The sequence below is a fragment of the Acinonyx jubatus genome, chromosome B3 (genome assembly GCF_027475565.1).
Source record: "Acinonyx jubatus isolate Ajub_Pintada_27869175 chromosome B3, VMU_Ajub_asm_v1.0, whole genome shotgun sequence".
Lineage (NCBI taxonomy): Eukaryota > Metazoa > Chordata > Mammalia > Carnivora > Felidae > Acinonyx > Acinonyx jubatus.
Window position 1 is genome coordinate 27,651,590 of NC_069386.1, and position 22,808 is coordinate 27,674,397.

At 42.5% G+C, this 22,808-nt stretch overlaps 1 protein-coding gene and 1 long non-coding RNA gene across 4 annotated transcripts in view; one reads left to right on the top strand and one right to left on the bottom strand.

Moving 5' to 3' along the window:
- Window positions 1-22,808, bottom strand: part of CYFIP1 (cytoplasmic FMR1 interacting protein 1) — a 131,892-nt gene that overhangs the window by 24,162 nt on the left and 84,922 nt on the right. For all 3 annotated transcript variants that reach the window (XR_003423221.2, XM_027067854.2, XM_027067855.2), the window contains 4 exons: window positions 21,811-22,010; window positions 15,046-15,133; window positions 3,752-3,895; window positions 585-675 (listed from right to left, as the gene is read on the bottom strand). Coding sequence is in view for 2 of the 3 variants with exons in the window: in XM_027067854.2 (XP_026923655.1) it covers window positions 585-675; window positions 3,752-3,895; window positions 15,046-15,133; window positions 21,811-22,010 (523 nt within the window). In the remaining variant the exon portion in view is untranslated. The remainder of the gene's footprint in view (window positions 1-584; window positions 676-3,751; window positions 3,896-15,045; window positions 15,134-21,810; window positions 22,011-22,808) is intronic.
- LOC128315892 (uncharacterized) lies at window positions 75-17,756 on the top strand. Its single transcript, XR_008299029.1, has 3 exons — window positions 75-448; window positions 908-1,093; window positions 17,433-17,756. It is a non-coding gene; the product is annotated as an uncharacterized LOC128315892 (long non-coding RNA).

Below are 22,808 nucleotides of genomic sequence, written 5' to 3' on the forward strand. Positions count from 1 at the left end.
AAAGAAAGCTAATATTCCCTAATTTGATCTATACATTCAAATGCTGACCCAGTCAAAAGTCCACAAGCTGACTCCAAAATTCACGTGGTTACGCAGAAGACCTAGAATAGCCAAAACAACTCTACGAAGAACAAAGTTGGAGACTTAACAGTTTTCAAACCCCTCATCCCAACTGTCAGGTACCAACTGCCATTTTGCAAGGATCCCCAGGGCAGTTGGACCTGGAAGCTGAGTTCCCTGTCCTTCCCTGGTTGGTGATCTTCAAGGTCCCAGTGCTGTGCAAGAGTCAGGGGTTCAGAGTTCAGAGCCCCATCACCCATCAGTGATTAGGCGGCATTGCCCCTCTCCCCCATATCTTCCTCACCCAAGTGTGATGATTCCAACACACCTGCTCCCAAAAGAAAGGCTGGTTTGTTTGTTCCATTGGAAACAACCAGGCTTTGATTAGGTTCGTGGCCTCCTCCCACCTGGGGAAAGGAGATCCTACCCTTATCAGTAATTTCTGACTTGATATCCTGCACTGAGGTCTGAATGTTAATGCTGTCCCTTCTGTACTGCACTCCTGGGGAGGTGCCCATACTCACCAGGAGAGCCATATTCATGACGGGGCAGGCGGCAGATCTTGGGCATTACCTCCATCAGCGTCTTTACGTACTGCAGGATTGTGCCTTGCAGCTGTAGGAGAAATAGGCTGCATCAACCACTGGCTGCCACTGTCTCAAAGGTTGTGAGTGGTGCGTGGGGCTTCTAAAAGGGAGTCTGTTAGTAAAACACATGGTAATGACCAGGACTGAGAATCACTTTGGCTGGGAAAGGAAATCCTATCCACAGAAAGAAAACAACCTCCACCAGAATGACTTTACAGGAGTAACTAAATGCTTCTTCTAAAACACAATTCTTCTTTCAGGAGACAAGTGGCCTGAGGTATGACAGTGGGAGGGCAAGGAGCTCTAGTTGTATCCATCTGTGGTGAGTGTGGTGGCTCTGAAGAAGTGACATCCTCATGGGGCAGTTTCTGTATTCCTCTGACGGATTTGGTGTAGCTGCAACACTGGACCATGTCACCTCATGTGCCTAACACCTTACAAGTTATGTGTTTTGGGGCAGAGGTTCTAGCTGGGGGTCCCAGCAGTGACTGAGTGGGTCATGGGCTCATGTCTGTGCCAAAAGACCCAAGTTTTATATATTCTTAATTGATTTCTGATCCAAACAGGTTGTATATTTTGTCAACCTCTTAGTATTCCGTCAGGTTTTGCTTTGTGTTAATGATCATATCATCTCCTTGATGGACTGTTACTTTAATTATGTGGCCATTAATTCAGCTTTAAGCATGGGAAATACCTGAAAGTCTCTATTTCGCGATAAAAAATTTTAAAGAAATGGGCTTAATCACAGGTAGTTTATTAAAATAATGGAAAAAGATTAAAGATTAAGATTTTATAAAGTTCTTTCTCAATTAACAGAAATAGAACATAGAAAACTAAATCCATGTTAGTCTACATGTATCATTCTCTCACTTTCTCTTTGCAAAAACTTAAATAAAATACTTCTGCATAGAACTTCTGACCTCAATCTGAAGTTACACAGATGAGTGTCTGAATCCTTTATTCACAGTTTAACCCTTAGCACCCAGGACAGGGGCGCACATCATCAGCCTTACAGGTACAACCAGCTATCACTGGGCAACAGAAGTCTGAATAGCAGCGGGACCCTGCCCACACCACTGCCTCACAGCTGAGCCCATCTGCCTCTTGCTCAGGCCTACCCCACAGACAGCTCTGAACTTCTCGTGGCCAACAGACTCTCCTCCATATCCCCCAGTATAAATGTTTCCTGGAGATCTGTGTTTTAAGAAAACTCCTACTTCACAATCAGAAAAGGGCCTCTCCATACAACTGTCCCTACCCAGATGCTTGCCAACTAAAATATGGTCTCTCCATAATGCCTTTATTGTTCCCTTGGGCAACAGCAGTGGTCCTTTATAAGAAAGCTATATTTTGGTACGTAACTTCTTAAAAAAAATTTTTTTTTAATGTTTATTTATTTTTGAGAGAGACAGAGAGTAAGCAAGGGAGGGGCAGAAAGAGAGAGGGAGACACAGAATCTGAAGCAGGCTCTATGTTTTGAGCTGTCAGCACAGAGCCCAACGCTGGGCTCCAACCCACAAACTATGAGATCATGACCTGAGCTGAAGTCAGAGGCTTAACCGACTGAGCCACCCAGGCACCCCTTAACTTTTTCTATGAATTAGTTAAAATAACATGGACCTATTCTCTTGAATTAAGAAAGTTGGGGGAGAAATTAAAATAAAAATTTTAAATATAAAAAAAAGAAACTAAAAAAAAAAAAAAGAAAAAAGGAAGATAGATGGGAGAGAAATCAAACTACATATGGTCAAAAGTGGTGCTAAACACCACAGAGGAAGGACCCCTGGCTTTTCCACCCCAGAAAATTTAAGGTTATGTGTGATACTGTGATTTATAATAAATATATATTTGGTCTTGTATCTATTCCTGACAAAGAGCTCCTAAAACCTTCAAATTATCCTGAGAGCCTTAAAAGCATCTCTTATGGGGCGCCTGGGTGGCCCAGTCGGTTGAGCATCCGACTGTGGCTCAGGTCACGATCTCACATTCTGTGAGTTTGAGCCCTGCGTCGGGCCCTGTGCCGACAGCGCGGAGCCTGAGCCTGCTTCGGATTCTGTGTCCCCCTCTCTCTCTGCCCCTCCCCCACTCTCACTTTGTCTCACTCTGTCTCTCAAAAATAAATAAATGTGAAAAAGATTTAAAAAAAAAAAAAAAGCATCTCTTATTACGTTATTAAGGTCACTTTTGGAGGCCCACCCACCAATGGGGGCTGGCTGCCAGGAGAAACAACCCCATGGTTGGATTTGGGACTTTTAATACCACCCCCAGACCTCTGGGGAGGAGAAGGGGCTGGAGGTCAATTTAGTCACCAAAGGCTAGAGATTTAATCAATTGTGGCTATATACTGAAACCCCCATAAAACCCCAACAGGGTAGGGTCTGGGGAGCTTACAAATTTGGGAACCAGAACAGGTCCACAGGCCACTATGAGGGGCTCCAAAGTCCACAAGGAGAGGAGCTCCTGTCTTCAGGACCTCTCCCTATGTTATCTTTTCATTGGCTGTGGATTTGTATCCTTTGTAATTAACTGGTAATCTAGAGAGTAAACCAGCTTCCTGAGTTTTGTGAGCTGCTCTAGCAAATTAATTGAACTCAAGGAGGGGGCTATAGAAACCTCTGATTTACAGCCAGTGGGTCAGAGGCACAGGTGACAAATTAGACTTGAAACTAGTGGGGGTGAGGGTAGGGCAGTCTTGTGGGTCAGACCCCTTAATCTGTAGGAACTCATGCTATTTCAAGGTAGACAGCGCTATAATTGAGTTGAATTATAGGACACCCAGTTGGTATACGAGAATTGCTCAGTGGAGTGGAAAACCCCCCTCCCCACATTAGAATTGGGTGCAGGGGCACCTGGGTGGCTCAGTCAGTTGAGCATCTGACCATGGCTCAGTTCATGATCTCTCGTTTTTTGAATTCGAGCTCCACATCAGGCTTGCTGCTATCAGCCTGTCAGTGCAAATCCTATTTCAAATCCTCTGTCCCCCCTCTCTCTGTCCCTCCCCTACTTGCACTGTCCCCAAAATAAATGGAAAAAAAAAAAAAAAAAAAAAGAATTGGGTGCAGAACACTGCACTGTGAAAAGGAAGCAGACTGAGGAAAACATACCAGGCTCTTCACGACCTTCAGCAGCTCCTCCATGACCACTGCAATGCCCTGGTAGCCAAGCAGCCGGCAGATGACCTCAAAGTGCGGAGGCCCCACAAAGTTTCGGTAGCTGCCATAAATGCTAGAGTAGGCCAAGTTCAAAGCCTGAGGGACAAAGAATATAAGGGCTTGATGAAATCTCCAGAATTTTCAATGTGGTCACTATGAAGCCAAGATGAAAAAATTGCTGCACCAAAGATGCATTCAATACATCATGCCCTTAAGATGGAGAATTCCAGAGAATTTATTAGACTGCCCTTACTGGTATTTATATCTTCAACATAAAAACATGACAAGCAAGCTTGCTAAAACAGAAAAAAGAAAACAAAGCCATTTGGTTTCAAAGATTTATCAAAGTGCCAGTTTAAGGTCCTGGAATGAGAAACAAATACATCCTCATTGCTGTCTCCTTGGAGCTGTTTCCAGTCTCCTAGTGGAGACATCTGGGGCAAACACTGATCTCAGGGACACATGGGGAGCTGGGACAGCAGCCCTTTCAGGGAGAATGGGTGAGAAAGGAAATCAGGGTGGTTTCTTATAGGAGGAGACCTCCAAGCTTGTCTAAGAACACAGATTGAACACTCAGCTGGGAGACCCCTAATAAACATTCAGTGCTGTGTATTTCCCTCTCAGCACTTTTCAGGTGCATCCCACAAATTTTGAGATGTTTGCATTTCATTTAGTTTGGTTGTCTTTTTAAAACAACTCTTTTAAAATTTTCTTGAGGTTTGTTTGATGGCCCAGAATATGGTCTATCTGGGGGGAAGCCCCAGGGGCACTTGAAAAGCATGTATGTTCTGCCCTTGTTGGGTAGAGTGTTCTACACATGTCAATAATTTACTGCTGCTTGATGGTGTTTACTTCTTTGTTGTTGCTGATTTTCTGTCTACTGATGACTAAGAGAGAGAAATGTTGAATTCCCGAACTATAATTGTGGAGTTGTTCATTTCTTCTTTCACCCATGTTAGTTTCACCCATGTTAGTATAGTATTTGCCTCAAGTATTTTGAAGTTCTATTGTTTGGTACACAAACATTTAGGACTGCCTTATTTTCTTGGTGGTTTGACCCTATTATGTAATGTTCCTCTTGGTCCCGGATTAATATTCTCTGCTTTGAACTCTATTTTATCTTATATTAATAGAATCACTCCTTTCTTCTGATTAATGTTTGCATGGTATATCTTAATCCATCTTTTTACTTTCAACCTACCTGTATCATTAATTTGAAGTGCATGTCTTGCTTAATCAACTTTTTAACTCCACTTTGCCGATCTCTCAGTATTTTAATTGTATTTAGATGTCTCACTTACATTTGGGACATTTACACATAATGTAATTATTGATATCTAAGTCGGGTCTGTTTCATTCTTCCTGACTTCCTCTGAGTCACTTAAACATTTTTTAGAATTCCACTGCAATTGACCTATAGTAGTTTCAAGAGTATCTCTTCACACGGATGTTTTAGTGGTTGTTCTAGGTCTTATACATTGTATAAGTTAATCATAATCCACTGTTACCAACATTTTACCACTTTGATTGAAGTGTACCAATCTCACTTCCATTTAGGTTCCCTGTATCCTCCTCCTGCCCCCTTAATCATTGTCTTAAATATTTCCTCTACATACACTGAAAACCACATCAGAAAAGTGAGGATTCTGAAGAACAAGCACAGCAGGCCTGCTTGTAATTCCTGGGAATTCATTCTTTGGATTGTTACCAACTAATAAGGGTTTTGTTTTGTTTTGTTTTGTTTTAAATATACATCCAAGTTAGTTAGCATATAGTGCAATAAATGATTTCAGAGTAGAATCCAGTGATTCATCCCCTATATATAATACCCAGTGCTCATCCCAAGTGTCCTCGTTAATGCCCCTTGCCTGTTTAGCCCTTCCCCACACCCATAACTCCTACAGCAACCCTCAGTTTGTTCTCTATATTTAAGAGTCTCTTATGTTTTGTCCTCCTCCCTGTTTTTATATTATTTTTGCTTCCCTTCCCTTATGTTCATCTGTTTTGTATCTTAAATTCCACATATGAGTGAAGTCCTATGATATCTGCCTTTCTCTGACTAATTTCGCTTAGCACAATACCCTGTAGTTCCATCCACGTTGTTGCAAATGGCAGGATTTCATTCTTTTTAACTGCCACATAATACTCCAGTGTGTGTCTGTGTGTCTGTGTGTCTGTGTACATTTATCCATTCATCTATCGATGGATATTTGGGCTCTTTCCATACTTTGGCTATTGTTGACAGCGCTGCTATAAACATTGGGGTACCTGTGCACAATAAGGTTGTTTTCTACCACTAGGGCACTTAACCATGCTATATAAACTTGTTTAGGTTATATGTACAAACAGTGATTTATGATGGGCTCTTTTCCTTCTGGGGGTTCTGGGGTTTCGGTAACTATGAACGGTCAACATAGGTGGCATATTCCTATGTACCTAGCCCTAGTGAAAGCCTTGGACCTGAGGATCTGAGTGACCTCCTCGCTGGGCAGAAAAACTACACATCCCAAGCAACCCCCATGAAGGACAACTTTGGTAGCCTGTGCCCAGTTCAATCACACCTGATGCATCTTTTTCCCTTACCGATCCTGTTTTGCATCCGTTTGCTATAATGAACTATAGCTGTTAGTACAAGTGAGTCTGTGAGTTCTTCTGGAGAATCAAAATGTGTGGGTGTCCTAGGACCCCAAAACAGAAAGTATGAAAACTGAAAACAATTTTCAAATAAAACACTGACCAGGTTGGAAACACTGCCAAGTGCCTGTCCTGTGCCCACCCTTACAACTCCAATCACACTTGAAAGGGGCATATTTTGATCATCAGACCAGATATATCCTCTTCCTAACTCCTCCTCAAATTTGCATTTAACTGCTGGGATTCCATGTTAGGTTTTTGCTTGATAAGTTCTACTGTTTCAAAAGAAAAACATGCAAATTGTTAGTGAAATCTAAAGGTTTCAGGAGCTAGGAAAGATGGTGGAGGAGGAGGACCCTGAGCTTACCCCATCTCATGTTTTCAATGAGATATGATCCACTGCCAAGTCAGTAAGATGGAGAGCTAACCAAAGACTGTGGGAACAAACTCCACATCGAAATACAGAGAAGAAGCTACATCTGAAATGTTACAATGGTCAGAAAGGCAGAAGGACGCTGCCCACAGAAAAGAGGGAACTGAGTGTGCAAAATGGACAGAGAAAAAGACCTCTGCACCAGGGAGCTCACATAAGAGGACTAATATTCATAAATTTTGGCTTTAAAAACCAGAGAGCTCCATCAAAAATCAACAAAAGTAGGCCAACACCAAAACATAGCATAATTAAATTTGTGAAATATAATGCTAAAGAAAAAAATCTTAAAAGCAGCAAGACAAAGGAAGTCCCTAACTTACAAGGGAAGACAAATAAGGTTAGCAGCAGATCACTCCACAGAAACTTGGCAGGCCAGAAGGGAGTGGCAGGATATATTAAAGTGCTGAATGGGAAAAATCTGCAGCCAAGAATACTCTATTCAGCAAGGCTATCATCGGAATAGAAGGAGAGATAGAGTTTCCCAAACAAAAACTAAAAAGAGTTCGAAACCACTAAACAAGCCCTAAAAGAAATATTAGAGACTCTCTGAGTGGGAAGGAAAGACCAAAAGTGATAAGGACTAGAAAGGAACAGAGAAAATCCCCAGGAACAATGAAAAAATGAGTTAAAAAAAAAAAAAAAAGGCTGCAAATACATATCCATCATTTACTCTGAGTGTAAATGGACTAAACACTCCAATCAAAAGACAAAGCATGTTAGAATGGATAAAGAAACAAGACCTCTCTATAAGCTGCCTCCAAGAGACTCAAAGAAATGGAAAGACATCCCATGCTTATGGATTGGAAGAACATTGTTAAAAATGTCTATACTACCCAAAGCAATCTACACTTTCAATGTGATCCCTATCAAAATAGCAACAGCCTTTTCACAGAGCTGAAACAAACAATCCTAACATTTGTATGGAACCACAAAAGACCTCAAATAGCCAAATCAATCTTGAAAGAGAAAGGCAAAGCTGGAGGCATCACAATTCCAGATTTCAAGCTATATTACAAAGCTGTAATGATCAAGACGGATGGTATTGGCACAAAAATGAACACACAGATCAATGGAACAAAATAGAAAATCCAGAAATATACCCACAATTATATGCTCAACTAATCTTCAACAAAGCAGGAAGGAATATCCAATGAGAAAAAGACAGTCTCTTCAACAAACAGTGTTGAGAAAACTGGACAGCTACATGCAAAAAGAATGAAATTGGACCACTTTCTTACACCATACACAAAAAGAAATTCGAAATGGTTTAAAGACCTACATGTGAGACCTGAAATCATAAAAATCCTAGAGGAAAATATAGGCCATAAGCTCTTTGACATTGGCTGTAACAACTTCTTTCTAGGTATATCTCTTGAAGCAAGGAAAACAAAAGCGAAAGTAAAATACTGGGACTACATCAAAATAAAAAGTTTCTTCACAGTGAAGGAAACAATCAACAAAAAACTACAAGGTGACCTACAGAATGGGAGAAGATATTTGCAAATGACCTATCTGATACAGGGCCAGTATCTAAAGTATGTAAATAACTTCTAAAACTCAAAGGCCTGAGAGCAAATAATCCAATTAAAAATGGGCAGAAATCACAAACAGATATTTCTCCAAAGAAGACAAACAGATGGCCAACAGACACATGAAAAGATGTACAATATCACTTACTATCAGGGAAATGCAAATCAAAACTACAATGAGATACCACCTCACACTTGTCAGAATGGATAAAATCAACAACACAAGAAACAACAGGTGTTGGTGAGGATGTGGAGAAAGGGGAACCCTCTCACACTGTTGATGGGAATGCAAACTGGTGCGGCCACTCTGAAAAACAGTATGGAGGTCCCTCAAAAAGTTAAAACTACCATGTGATCCAGCAATTGCACTACTGGGTATTTACCCAAAGAATACAAAAACACTAATACAAAGGGATACATGCACCCCTATGTTTACAGCAGCATTATTTATAATAAACAAACTATGGAAACAGCTGAGTGTCCACTGATTGATAAATGGATAAAGAAGATGTGGGGTGTGTGTGTGTACACACAACACACACACACACACACACATATAAGAAGTCACTCAGAGAAAGACAAATACCATACGATTTCACTCATATGTGGAATTTATGAAACAAAACAAATGAATAAAGGGGCAAAAAGGAAAGAGGAGTAAACCCAGAGTCAGACTCTTAATTACAGAGAACAAACTGATGGTTACAGGAGGGGTGGATGGGTGAAATAGGTGATGGGGATTAAGGAGTGCACTTGTCATGATGGGCACTGGGTGATGTATGGAATTGTTGAATCAGTATATTGTACACCTAAACTTATGTAACACTGTATGTTAACTAACTGGAATTAAAACTTAAAAATAAATCTGAGGGCCTCATATTACAAATGAGAAAATTCACTTTCAAAGTTGCCCTGAATTGCGTAGGGACTGTGGCTTAATAATACCTGGTCCCAGGGGCTCCTGGGTGGCTCAATCAGTTAAGCATCCAACTTCAAATCAGGTCATAATCTTGTGGTTTGTGGGTTTGAGACTCACATCGGGCTCTGTGCTGACAGCTCAGAGCCTGAAGCCTGCTTCAGATTCCCTCTCTCTCTGCCCCTACCCCACTCATGCTCTGTCTCTCTCTCAAAAATAAACATTAAAAAAATACTCCCCCACCCCCCAGCTAATGTCCAGCTTCCCTATGGACTACACTCACCCCAAATAGGGCACATCCCAGGGGCACTACAACTAAAGTGGTGTAACTACTCAGAGGAAGAAGAGAAGGCACTACCTGTGAAAAGGGCAAAGTTACAAATACTTTATTGTAAAATAAATACTTACAGCTCAATTCAAGAAACACTCTGCCAGCCACACCTGACACAAAGACTTGGGTCTCACCTTGAAACCAGAGGACACAGAGCTAGACTCACTAGCGGTGTGTCTTGGGTTCTCTAACACCCTTGAAGGTATGAGTCTTCAACTGTAAGTCAGGGACAATATTACTTATCTTACAGAAAGACAGCATCAGTGACATACTCAAGAGCATGTTCACTTAGAGTGGTGATATTCCAAGAACCAAACAGCACCATAAATGAGCCACTCATCTAAGTCAATATTATTCTCACAAGACACTTACCCTAGTTCATCATTCATTAAAATAAAAAAAAAAAACACATTAGATTTTTGAACTGGATTCATGGTATTCCACAATCTCACAGGTACAAACACTATAAACTGCATTGCAACAAAATGAAGTAAAATGATGTTTCTGAATACAATATTCAACTCTGATATCATGATATATTGTCATTCTGCTTTTATTGGTCCTCAAAAAAGTATCATATAAGATGAACAGTCAACACCGATGTCACTCACCCAAATTTTTGGCAGACTTTGTGTTAGAATCCAAACAATTTAACAAAAATTACTAGTTTAGGGCATAAGAATAAAAATGACACAAACGTAATTTGACAAACTGAGGCTGAAATCTGCAGTTCGGTCGCAGGTGATCACTTTTAAAAGAATAATCAAGTCCAATTCATCTAATCTTTCTTTTCCTCCAAATGGGTACAGCAGATGACCCTAGACTGCTCACGCCCCTGAGGACACATGAGGTGTGAACACAGACCCCACGCCCCTCAGGATCTTTGCTGTACAAGAAGCAGTAACACTGCTGCCTGAATTCCTGGAGGAAAATCAGTATAAAACCAAAACCTGCAGTATAAAACCAAATCCTGAGCCATTAACACCAGGATGGATGCACACTGTGTTTGGGCAGCAGGATGGACACAATAGTGCTGGTGAGGAACCGCTCTCTCAGAACCAACACCACAAGCCTTCTTCCCAGGAATCCATCCCTCCAACGACAATGCGGGAGGCTGGTCTGACACCCCATGGCCAGATGCTGTGCAAATGTGTGGTAAATCACAAGCATCTACCTTTCCTCAAAGGGCCAAACTTCCCTTACGCCTTGTCATCCTCTCCAAATGCTGGGGCAGGGGAGGAAATGGAGAGAATGGAAAAATCACTTCATTTCTTGGTTCCTCCTTCCCACAGGCTCTTCTCTTTTTATCTTAGCATTATAAAGACATATTTTGTGGTCATGCCTAAGACAGGGATTAAACTTCAGAATCAAGCCTAGTTCATAGCAAATCTTTTAGTTAACACAGACCCAAGAAATTTCTATCTTACTTGCCAAAATTTCTAGTCCTATCTTCTAAAACTATATAAAACTTCTTTTAGCTCCAAGAAGGTAAAATACTACACTTTATTTATTTGTTTTTAAATGATTGAATTTTACTAAACATAACTATGATATATTCTGAGTAAAATGGCATCAGTGTAGTGGCATCAGTATAGAATGTGAATTCTATACCTGTACACTGTATTCTGGTTGTTTTAAGTTCTCTCTGATAATTGCTTTCTTTTGTTCCCCTAAATAAGACTTTTCACTCGTTTTTGATACACACTTCAGGTGGTCAGCTTCGGGATAGGTTTCAACACTGATTACATTTTAATTTCAGAAAGGGGGCATAGAGTACTTATTCTAATCCTTCTAAAAATCCTCACGCCTTTCTGGAGGGGCAGAGGAGGTGGGCAGCCTGCACCAATACACCAGCCAGGATCACAGTGTTTGCCCACTTCCAAAGGCATAGTCCTAGCACAATCAAGTTCAAGTTACCATCTGTAGTGACAGCAATGAAGGCAAACAAGAAGACAGAAATGAAAGGTTCACACTCTAAAGAATAGATTAGGAAAGAATGGGTTAGAAGCATCTCTTCTACTTCTCAGATCAGCTGGCATCTAAAAGGATGTCCTAGTGTAGGTGATGTGGGGTAGCAGCCCCTCAGCTCCTGACCTGTGTCCTAGCCTCGACTGCCCTGAGATTCAACACATGTACACAGGTCTACACCTGTTGCCAGCTACACTCGACCAGCAGCTCAGAGCATGAGAACAGCCTTCTCTCAGGGTCCACAGAGTGTGGGTGTCTCCTGGGCATGGGACAGGAGCAGAGTCTGTTAATTGCTTGGGCCTCGTGTCCCATCATAAGCATCACCTGTCTGACCAGTGGGGTTTCCCAGAGGCAGCACTGAGTCAGGTGCTTTATCTTCCACCTCCCTTCTCTGAGGCAGTGCTGTTGGGGACTCCTCTGCAGGCAAGAAATCTTTGGCCAAGTGGGAGGAAGGGAGAGAACAGGGACATGTGGCCCCCTGCTTGTATCTCAACAGCTTCAGTCTCCTTTCCACCCTCCCTGCCTCACTGGCCATGCTCCCAAAACTGCTGGGGTGCCCTTCCCTTGCCCAGGCTCTTGGTACCTGTCTGCACACCAGGGCCCAGTCCAACACCTTCAGGCCTCTGTGGAACAAGGCCTGCACTCACCTGCTGAGCCAAGAACTCTGCTCCCTGGCTCAGGCCAGGTGCAGCCTGGGTCATAGCGCATGCCCAGGAAACACTTGCTGAGTGCCTGAGACTATGACTGCAACTTGGTATAGGTAGAAAAAAAACATTACTTAATATTTTTAAAAATGACACTCAGTCCCAGAACACAGCAGAAAGAACAATGACATCTGGCCTTCTTCACTCCTGGTCATCATCACTAGGCTTAACACAGCAGCCAAAATCCTGACCCTAACAAACGGGGCAATATGATCCTCCAACCCAGCCCACCAACTCCCACAACCTCTGCCTCAGCTGAGTGAGCCATGAAACCTGCCTGATGTGTCCAAAACAGATACCCAGCAGGGCAGCATCCTCCCCCGCTCACAGTAAGGTCTATGACGTGCAGAGCAGACAGACCTAGGAAGAGGAGTGGACACAGGCCCCAGGGATAAAGGCCTCTTCCCTTTAACCCTCCTAAATCTAGCCCTGTCTGACTTCAAAAATGGACACCTCCACCCACCAACTGCCAGAAACCTAGGAAACACCTTTGGGTCTTCCGTTTCTCTCCCCTTCAATCTTTGGGTTATTAGCCAAAGTCCAGTCACATCCACTTCCAAAATACCCCTTGAGTCTAGCTACTTCTATCTCTGTCAATGCCACCTGGTCCAAGGCACCACCTCCTGCCTGGACTAGGATAACATCTTCCCACCTGGCAACGTTCTCCATCTGCTTCTGGTCCCTCCCTCAGACCCCGGCCCAAACTGCCTGTCATACACCACCCCTCCCCACCCCCATCTTGTGACAGAGACTCGGGACCACGGGGTCCTGTGCAGGGCTGGTTCCTTCTCAGCATCCAGATCTTGTTAGAGCAAGGCCTCTCTAAAAACCAGCCAAGGTTCTATCACAACAGTTCCTTTCACAGCATCCTAAGAACGCTGCTTCTCAAGTGGACATGCCCTTCCCACACACAATGCAGAGTACATGGCACCACCCAAATGTGGAAAACAGAGACAGCATCCATTTCAGCTTGAAGTTCCACATATCCTTGCAAAACACAGGCAGTTTCTAGTTCTCTCAACACTGGTTTCCCCTTCCTCCCAAATATATCCTCTACTTAACCCTCTGGCTTATCCCACTAAGACATCTACCATTTCCTTCTTGGCTGACAGGTTGAAAACTTTCAATGGTCACATTAATTTGTAAAGTGTTATGATGCTCTGATTAAGACAGAAGTGGCCAAAGGGAGATGATATCACAAGCCTGGAGAAGTTGAAGGGAGAGAAGGAGGGTGAGCCAAGGACTTGTCTCTTCAAAGACTCGTCAGAAGGGAAGGCTGAAATTCTGACACCCTCCTGAGAGCCAGCACTAGGGATGTGAAGAGTGGTCCTTTTATGTCATTATTAATAGGCTCACTTCTGCACCTGTGAGAAGAATGTGCAGAAAATATGGAGATGGTACTGCCCAAACTTCAGCCCCTCAGAGCTTTAGAGCCGAATGAAGCAGCAGCTGCTCAGAGCTTTAGGTTCTAAGGCCATAGGCGCTGGTGTCCATGACCAGGCAGGGGCCATGATCCACTTCCCCACACAGCCCACAGGCTGTGTGGAGACCGAGGCTGACACCAACATCAGAGGAAACAGCTTAAAATAACTAGTGAGAACAATGCACACACATCATAAACTGAGTTCAGAAAAGGAAAACGTTTCTCAGACTCAGCCCTCCCAGAGACAGCCACTTTTTAGCATCCACTAATCTTTTCTCTGGGTTTATCTTTTTGTAATAAGGAATATTCTGTTTGGAGTGTGATCTTTTTTTTTTTTTTCAACTTAATACAATACAGCCCCCACAACCTATCACAAAATCTATGTAATTATCTGTGATGACTGTATTCCAGTGGACAGTAAGTTATTGGAGTGTTACGTGATGGTCAGTTAAGTTGCTTCCGTATTTTTTATGACAATGTTGTTATGACCACCCCCATAGCAGACCTTACTTTATACTTGTCTGATTTATTCCCTTAGCTGTCCAGCTTCCTACAAGTGAGAACATTTAAATATTGATAAACATTTCAGCTGGCTCCCTAGAATCATACAGTCCCATGTGCACTCATTTATTTTTCTTTAATTACTGGTGAGGCCAGTTACCTATTCCTATTTTTTTTACTACATTTTTTGGAAATATCTGCTCATTAAATCTATCTCATTTTTACTATAGAGGGTTTGTCTTTTTTTTATGAAACCCTAAGAGTGCTTTAATTATTAACAAAACTAACCTTTAATAATACTCTTAACTTGTTACAAATTCAGCCACCCTCAGCCTGGACACTTGTCTTACCTTACTAGACAGCAGTGGTTCTGTGGTTTTTGCCAGTTTGCCTGCTTGCCTGTGGTTTCTGGATGCCAACCCTTTTCTCCACGCCCCCTCCCACCTCAGCCCCTCCCTTCGTGGCATCACACCTGGACAAGATATCCTGCCCTCTCTGTCACAGATATGGCCCTGAGTCTATTCCGCACTTTCCTGGTTTGATATTTTTAAACCATTAAATCTGCTGACAACCTCACTTACTGTAGTGCCAGGAGTGAGGCCAGGCCTAGTTGGACACCTACGACAGCCAGAGGGCTGTCCTAACACTACTATTACTTTTTAGGAAGATGCTAATGGAAGAAAACAATAACATTTCACACATGGCATGATACATCTAAATCACTGCAACTAACATGAATTAAACTAAACTAGAAAATATGCTTCATTGCGAACTTAAAATTTTTAACACAAACACAAAAGGACCTACCTTTGATCCATGTAAATACTGGGGTTGTGCATTAGGCTGTTTATCTCTTTGAAATTCCTGAGAAAATGGTAATACTGTCCGAACAAATCTAAACAAAAAGGATAAAAAGAAAAGAAAAAAAAGAAAAAGAAAACAAAAAAATTTAACGGCACTTCTTTAAAATTCAGAACTTTTCCATTACCCATCAGTTAAATCTTCCTCACAGTTAACTGATACAATCATCACATAGGAAAATTCTAAGAAATCAAAAACCATAGTACAGATGATATAAACACTCTGAAATATGAGATACATGTATCCAGAATTCAGAGTGAGAACACCCAGGTCCTACCACTGCATAAGCAGTCTCCAAACTCTGGAAGACAGTCTGGTCTGTTGGCACCAGGACCATTTCATGCCTAATGCAGTCCATTGACAAGTGGTAATGACCTAGTACTCAGGCCTTGCTGGGTCTCTGGACATGGTGATGACCTCGGGGATAGGAGTGGGAAGGAAGATACAGGCACTGATATCCAGTTACTCAAATCACTAGTTACAAGCTAATGGGAAGAAAGAGCAAACTAAGTACTTATAACCACATTCATTTAGCCAACATACTGGCTTGATAATGGATTAGGAGACCTTGAAAATCAAATGCTTGGATTTTAAAGTGGACATGAAAAGCTTGGCTAATACTTTCATATCAGAAGAGTTCATTTAAACATATAAAACTTTTGGGGCTCCTGGGTGGCTCAGTTGGTTGAATGTCTGGCTCTTGATATCGGCTCAGGTCACGATCTCACAGTTCATGGGTCTGAGCCCCGTGTCGGGCTCTGTGTTGTGCTGATAGCACAGAGGAGCCTGCTTGGGATTCTCTCTCTCCCTCTCTCTCTCTGCCCCTCCCCTGCTTGCTTGCTCTCTCTCTCTCTCTCAAGAAAGAAAGAAAGAAACAAAGAAAGAAAACCAAAAACCTTATAAAACTTTTATAAAGAAGCATCATTACTACATGGATTTGCTAACTATTAAACATGAAGCACTTGATTAACACATATTACACTTTAATAAATAAAAAAGGATGTACTTGGCATAATACCACCAGTGCATGAAATGAACATGCATATCTGAGGGGAGTACATTTACACAGAAATGTCATGCTTTTGAGTGTCTGGATTTTGTTGTTACCCTCTAAAGACTGTTGAGTTATACTGGGCAGAATGTTAAAACTTCTTGCAAGTCAGCTGGAACCTTTCATAATTAGGGTGGCATGGTATTGTAAACAGCTTAGGGCTAGTACTAAGGCAGGCCCTTCTGTCAATTCTACTGAATGCATAGGTATTTGGTGAGGTCTCTCCATTCTTGCTGGCAGGGCCTCAGATGGCTCCTAGCTCTGTGTCAGCTTTGGGAATTCTTCAGCTTAGAGCCCCCAAAAAGTTGTTCTTTGCCCATCTTTGTGGAGATCCACAAAGATGGATCTCCACAATCCACAATGCACATACAGTTTAATATTCAAGCAAAGACTAAAGGGCCCCTAAGTTGGTCTCAGGAGCTATTCCTCTATGCAGCTCTCTCTTCTCTCATACTGTAAATCTGCCCTGCAAATTCCAGCTGTCTCAGCATCCTCTGTTTCCAATCTGTCCCTTCTACCAAATAAGACTTCGAAGCTGTACTTGGGATACATCCTTCCACACTGAAGCCCAGAAAGTGCTTCCAAGCAGAAACCCAGGGAAGTCATAGGGCTTACCTCCTTTGTTTCCTTTCCCCTAGAGAAATAGGCAATGTCTGAAACAGTGGTTTCATAAATTTTTCACTTGTTTAAGGCAAAAGATATATCCAAACCCTGTTACTTCATTATCCCAAATAACTTTTAAGCACTGTATTTTGACTATATATTTATATACATATGTAATATATACATATAGTCAAATAATATTATTGAGTATATATACACTCAATGTAAAGATAAAAAAATGGAATTCTAGTTAGTAGGCTTGTGTTCATCGTGGAAAGGATTAGTAATTTTGAATTTTCTGCATTTTCTAGAATTAAGCAAGTGAGTAAATATACTAATAACGAAACAGTATTCTCACTGTAGAAAGGAGTTATAAAAATGGAAAGGGAGGGAGAAAACGAGAATGAGAACTGCAGTGCTGAACTGGAATTGAAGATATTAGTGTGAATTCAGGGTTAGAACATGTAGACCGCTACAGAGAAGCAACCCCCACCCCCCACCACATAAACATTTTATGGGGTTGTGTCCTCTAAAAAGATAATTTGAAGTCCTAATTACCAGTACCTCATAATGTGATCTTATTTAGAAATGGGCTACTGCAGATGTAATTAGTCAAGATGAAGTTATACTGAAGCAGAGCAGGCCCTTGATCCAATATGACTCATGTCCTTGTAGGAAGAAGGGAAAACAGCATGTGTCTAAGGAGGCAGAGACTGGAATGATACAGCTGCATGCTAAGAAGGCCAAGAATTGCTGACCACCCACCTGAAGCTGGGGAAAAGCAAGAAAAGTCTCTACCCAGAGTCTCAGAAGAAGCACAGCCCCGCTGACACCTTGGTTTTGGATATCTAGCCTCCAGAACTGTGAGAAAATAAATTTTTGTTGTTTTAAGCCCCAAGGTTTGTGGTAATACAGGGACTTAATACAGTACATAGTCAGGTACTCCCTAGCTCTGAACATCAAAAGAGTCTAGAAACAATGACATTCCAGTAGCAATGAACATATCTAACACCCAGACTTACTTTGTAAACATTAAGCCTAGATGTAAAATATTCTCCATTAAAAGGAATCCTTGTAGAAATAACAAATTGCAAAGATAGAGGAGGAGAAGTACAAGATGAACCTGGAACTTTTTGTGGTGCAGAAAGTAGGGCAGTGCTTCAAAATGATGTGGACAGCTAATAGGACACCAAAACCAGGCGGAAGGGGCTCCCACTGGCCAAAATGGGGTCAATTTAAGCCACAAAAACCAAATCATGATAATAACAGATTACAATGCTGAGTTAGAATCTGCAAGTCTTTACTTATAATAAACAAATAAATATATGCCAACATATATAGCTGAAGGTCAACTAATATATATACATGGAATGATGACATTTGAAAATCACCATTGTCAACCACCATAATGATAACTGAGTTGGGTCAGAATCATCAACAGATGATAAAACTAGTAGGCCAAATTTTAATGAGGAACAGTTTATTTATGAAGTCTCAACTATCTCTCTATAAATTACTTATAAATTCTAAGCAGGAAAATGATAACATGTCAGCAGAGAAACCAGGCAGCCACCATCCTAACCAAAAGACAGAAGTTAACATCACCAGTAACGGACAAAGTAATGCCCTTTGCTTCATTGTACACTGCACTGAGGACACACCCATTCCTCTGTGGCCTTCCTCCCTCTGAGGCCTGACTTTGATCCCAATCATTGCCTATTTCCAGAGCTATAGCATTTTCACACAATTATCAGCTGTATAGGTTAAATTTAAGTCATAGGCTACCCTAAACCACTTCCTAGAGCCATCAGGCAAAATCCCTAATCAAAAATAAGCAACCAGTGAAGTTCTGGTTTCCCTTGAACAGTTCTTAGGAAACCCTCAGGGATGGAATTAAAATACTGGGTGACACAATTCTGTCTGTCTTCTCAGGGATTCCAGTTCAGTTCTCAGGAGCCTTGGTGGGCAGAGCAGCCTCCTTACAACACAGGTGGGGCCCACTCAGCCTCCATGGGCTCTGTGCTCACTCTGCAAACAGGGGTATTCACATCTCATGGGCCAATGGAAGAAATATGCCACAAGAGATGAAGGCACCCAAAGCTGCCCCTTCTGCTCACTGTCATTTACATCAGACATTGCGTGGTCTCAGGTAGCTGAGGGCTGAGGTGTGACCTGACACCACTCCTCAGTTACATATTGGATGCATCAATGTTCCTCACACAGTTCTACCAGGGTCCTATAACCGACACTGGCCTGGAGGTTTTCTACCCTTCATAGTACCAACTTCCTAACCTGAGCCCTGTCAATTCTGTCTTTGACAATAAGACCCCTACTGCCAGCAGGCCAGGGAGCCTTGAAGGGGGGATGTTCTCCATTATCAGTCCCAAACAGGGCATCCAACAAGGGCCTATCTTGGTGGGCAGGGACTCAGAATTTGATCCATTTCCCTAACTCCACTCTTCCTCACCAAACTTGTGTTCATATGTCTAAAGTATCTTTCAGAAAACATAGCAGTTCAACACAAGAGTTTATGGCAAATGCTGGCTTTTCATCATCATGTAATCCTGATCCTCCTCTGCAGATCTTCTACACAGCTCACATCAATTCTGAGGACTTGACCCATTGAACCATCACCAAGGAGACCAGGGCAGTCCAACAGGCATAAAGGAGGCTCAGGGAACACCTTTCATTATTCCTTTTGCAAGATCTCTGAGAAATCCCTTAAAGGAAGACCAAATGCTAGATAATTAAAGGAAGACCAAATGCTAGATAAGCCTGGGTAGCTCAGTTGGTTAAGCAACTGACTCTTGGTTTTGGCTCAGGTCATGACCTCAGAGTTTGTGAGTTTGAGCCCCAAGTCAGGCTGGGCTCTGTGCTTTCAGCATGGAGCCTGCTTAGGATTCCCTGTCTCTCTCTCTCCCTCTACCCCTCCCCTACACACACACACACACACTCTCTCTCTCTCTCTCTCTCTCTCTCCCTCTCTCTCTCTCAATATAAATAAACATTTAAAAAATACAATCTAAAATAATACCAAAAAAAAATCACAACTTCCTGTGTTGCCCAATTCCAACCTCACCATAACACCTTTTTTCAGCCTACTGATGGTGGAGTTCTGTTGCATGTAACCTTCAGAGACACCTGACAAGGCAAAAACAATTTAAGGAAAGGTAACAGAAATTAATTCCAAAGGTTCCAAATGGATCAACCAAAACAACTCTTTGGTCCTGCAAACATCAGCCATGACTTAAACAGATTTTCAGAAGCAGAAAAGCATATTTATAGTCTAATACAGAATGACCCTCCTTGTGATATATCATGTGGAATAAAAATGTGCATATAATAGCATGCCTAATAGCACTCATTTCTGCAAAATAAAAAAATATATATGTATATCTGACTGTATGACAAAAACTGTAGAAGAAATACACATTTTAAAAAATGTTTACTCATTTATTTTGAGAAAGAGAGAGTAGGGAAGGGGCAGAGAGAGAGGGAGAGAGAGAATCATAAGCAGGATCCATGCCCAGCGCAGAGCCCGAACACAGGGCTTAATCTCATGACCATAAGATCATGAACTGAGCCCGAGTCGGAAAATTAACCAACTGAGCCACCCAAAGAGCCCTAAAACATTTTTTTAAGTGTTTATTTATTTAGAGAGAGAAAGAGAGAGCACAAGCAGGGGATGGGCAGAGAGAGAAAGAGACACAGAATGCGAAACAGGCTGATGTGGGGCTTGAACTCACGAACCGTAAGATCATGACCTGAACCTCAGTAACCAACTGAGCCACCCAGATGCCCCCCCCATCGATATATTTTTTAATGCGAGCAATCTCTAGGGATTTATTTTCCTCCTCATATATGTATATATGATTTCTAGCTTTTCTACAATTATGATGCATTATTTATGTAATAAAAATATTTTTTCAGTTAATCCAGACTCTAACAATTTGAAAGATATCTGTTTCAGGAGACTAGACACCTTCAAAGAAGTTAAACAATGATGAGTAGTGTGTAAAGTCTGGTTCTGGTATATGCCCAGCCAGGCCCAGAAGCCCCCTAATCTGAGGAGACTGACTGGGACTCCTCCCCCTGTGGCTCTGGAAGCTATGGTCACGTTCCCACTACTGCTGCCTGGCAAGTGTCAGCCACCTGGGGCTGGTGTGATGGCATAGCCCCATGCACCTTGGGTCAAGCCTGTGTCCCTATAAGGAAATCCAACCTTGAGGTCCTAAATAGAAAATGGCAATAGCAGACATGATCAGACCACAGGAGGGCCTCCCTTCTGTCCTCAGTATGTCCTTTGAGACATAAAACTGGGCTTGAAAGTCAGTAACAATTCAGCTAATACATGGTGGGATGTTCAGATCTAGCAGAAAAGCCAAAGACAGTGCTTTTTAAAAAGTGGTCATAATACACATACATACACACACACACGTCTTTGGCACATGCTGACACAGAGCAGAAGGTTAGCTTAGAGTAGAGCACAGAGAACAAACCTGGACAGGTGGCTGCCCAGTGCACAGAGGCCAAGGCAGGGCTGTCCCAGGATTTGGGCCACATCAGGAGGCTAAACCACTTATCAACCGTGCCACCCACATAACTGGCCACTTTTATGTCGTTCAACATAGTAGTAAATGGTAGGTTGGTGAGAGTGTGGCTCACAAACTGATCTTCATACACCCCAACATCCCAGAATGGAAGAAAAATAGAAAGTCACCCACTATATTCCAACATCAGGTAGACTGACAATGGTGGAGGTGGTGCAGACCCTGCAGCTACTGTCCACGTGCACCATGAGATCCTGCCCTGACCTACAAGCAAGTGCCCCAGTGGAGTCTCTACATGCAAAGCCATAAAACATGCCCAGGGGCTGGCCTAAGGCTATACTTGCAAAAAGAGGAGACTGGGAGGGCCTGAGTACCCTAGACGTGACAAATGATAGGGAACAGGGAAAAAGACAGCAACTTAATGGACAATGTGGAGGCCCAGAGATATCCTGTTTAGGAACCCTTTGGCAAGGGCATCCAAAACTATCCATGAGGTTACATGCTCACCGGTTGGTAGAGCCATTATAGCAGTAGTTGGGCAGGAAGTCGTAATTGAGTTCCCAGAAGACATGGAGGGTGATTCTCCCGTATGGCGCTGATACATTGTGGTTGGCCTCCCGGAACATGGCGTCAAAGCTGTCCAGTGTCAGGTACCTGTTTAGCAGCTTGTGGGTCATGCGGTTGATTTCCAAGAGGCCATCCAACTCCTATAGTACCACAAAGACAGGGGTGTGAGGACAGAATTGAGCCCAGCTCATTGGCCCCCATTCCTTACATGGGCAGTGCCATGGTGCTAGGGTGGGCTGGGTAGGAGAGAATAGGATACACAGAGGTAAGGCTGGTGAGCTAGGCCAAGAATATACACAGTGGGGGTCTAGTAGGCCACAGGAGCTTGCTTCTTACACCTAAATTCATTATGTCCTCTCCACTCTTTTGGAAACACCCCTCCTAACCGTGGTCACACCTCCAGGGCAATCATCCTTTTTCCACTAAGGAAACCTCCGCACTGCCCCCTCACTGGCTTCCAACCACCCCTAGGGCAGAGACCACTAGGATGCATCCACCCCTGCCCTGCTGGCACGCTATGTGTCCTCAGGCATCAGCCTGAGTCAGCCTCTCTTACTGTGCACAGAGACAAAGCACAGTCAGCAAGTGCATTCACAGATAGATTTCTAAACTTCTAATTTGCTCATAAATATGCCTAGGTCTGTGTTATCCACTGTAGTAGCCAATGGCCACATAATGGCAATGAGAACATGGCTGGTCCAAACTGAGGTGCACTGTACATGTGAGTTACACACCAGCTTTAAAAGACCAAGTATGAAGACAAAGAATATAAGATATCTATGTCAGTCATCCTGATTCTGTGGAAGAATATGAGGAGCACTGCTCACCCTATGTGGAGATGCTTGAACCCAAGTTGCTGAAGCCCAGTGCTCACTGACGCCTCTCTTGTTCTAGCCAAAACTGCGTCTTTAGTAATGAACAACCTTCCTTGTGTTCTT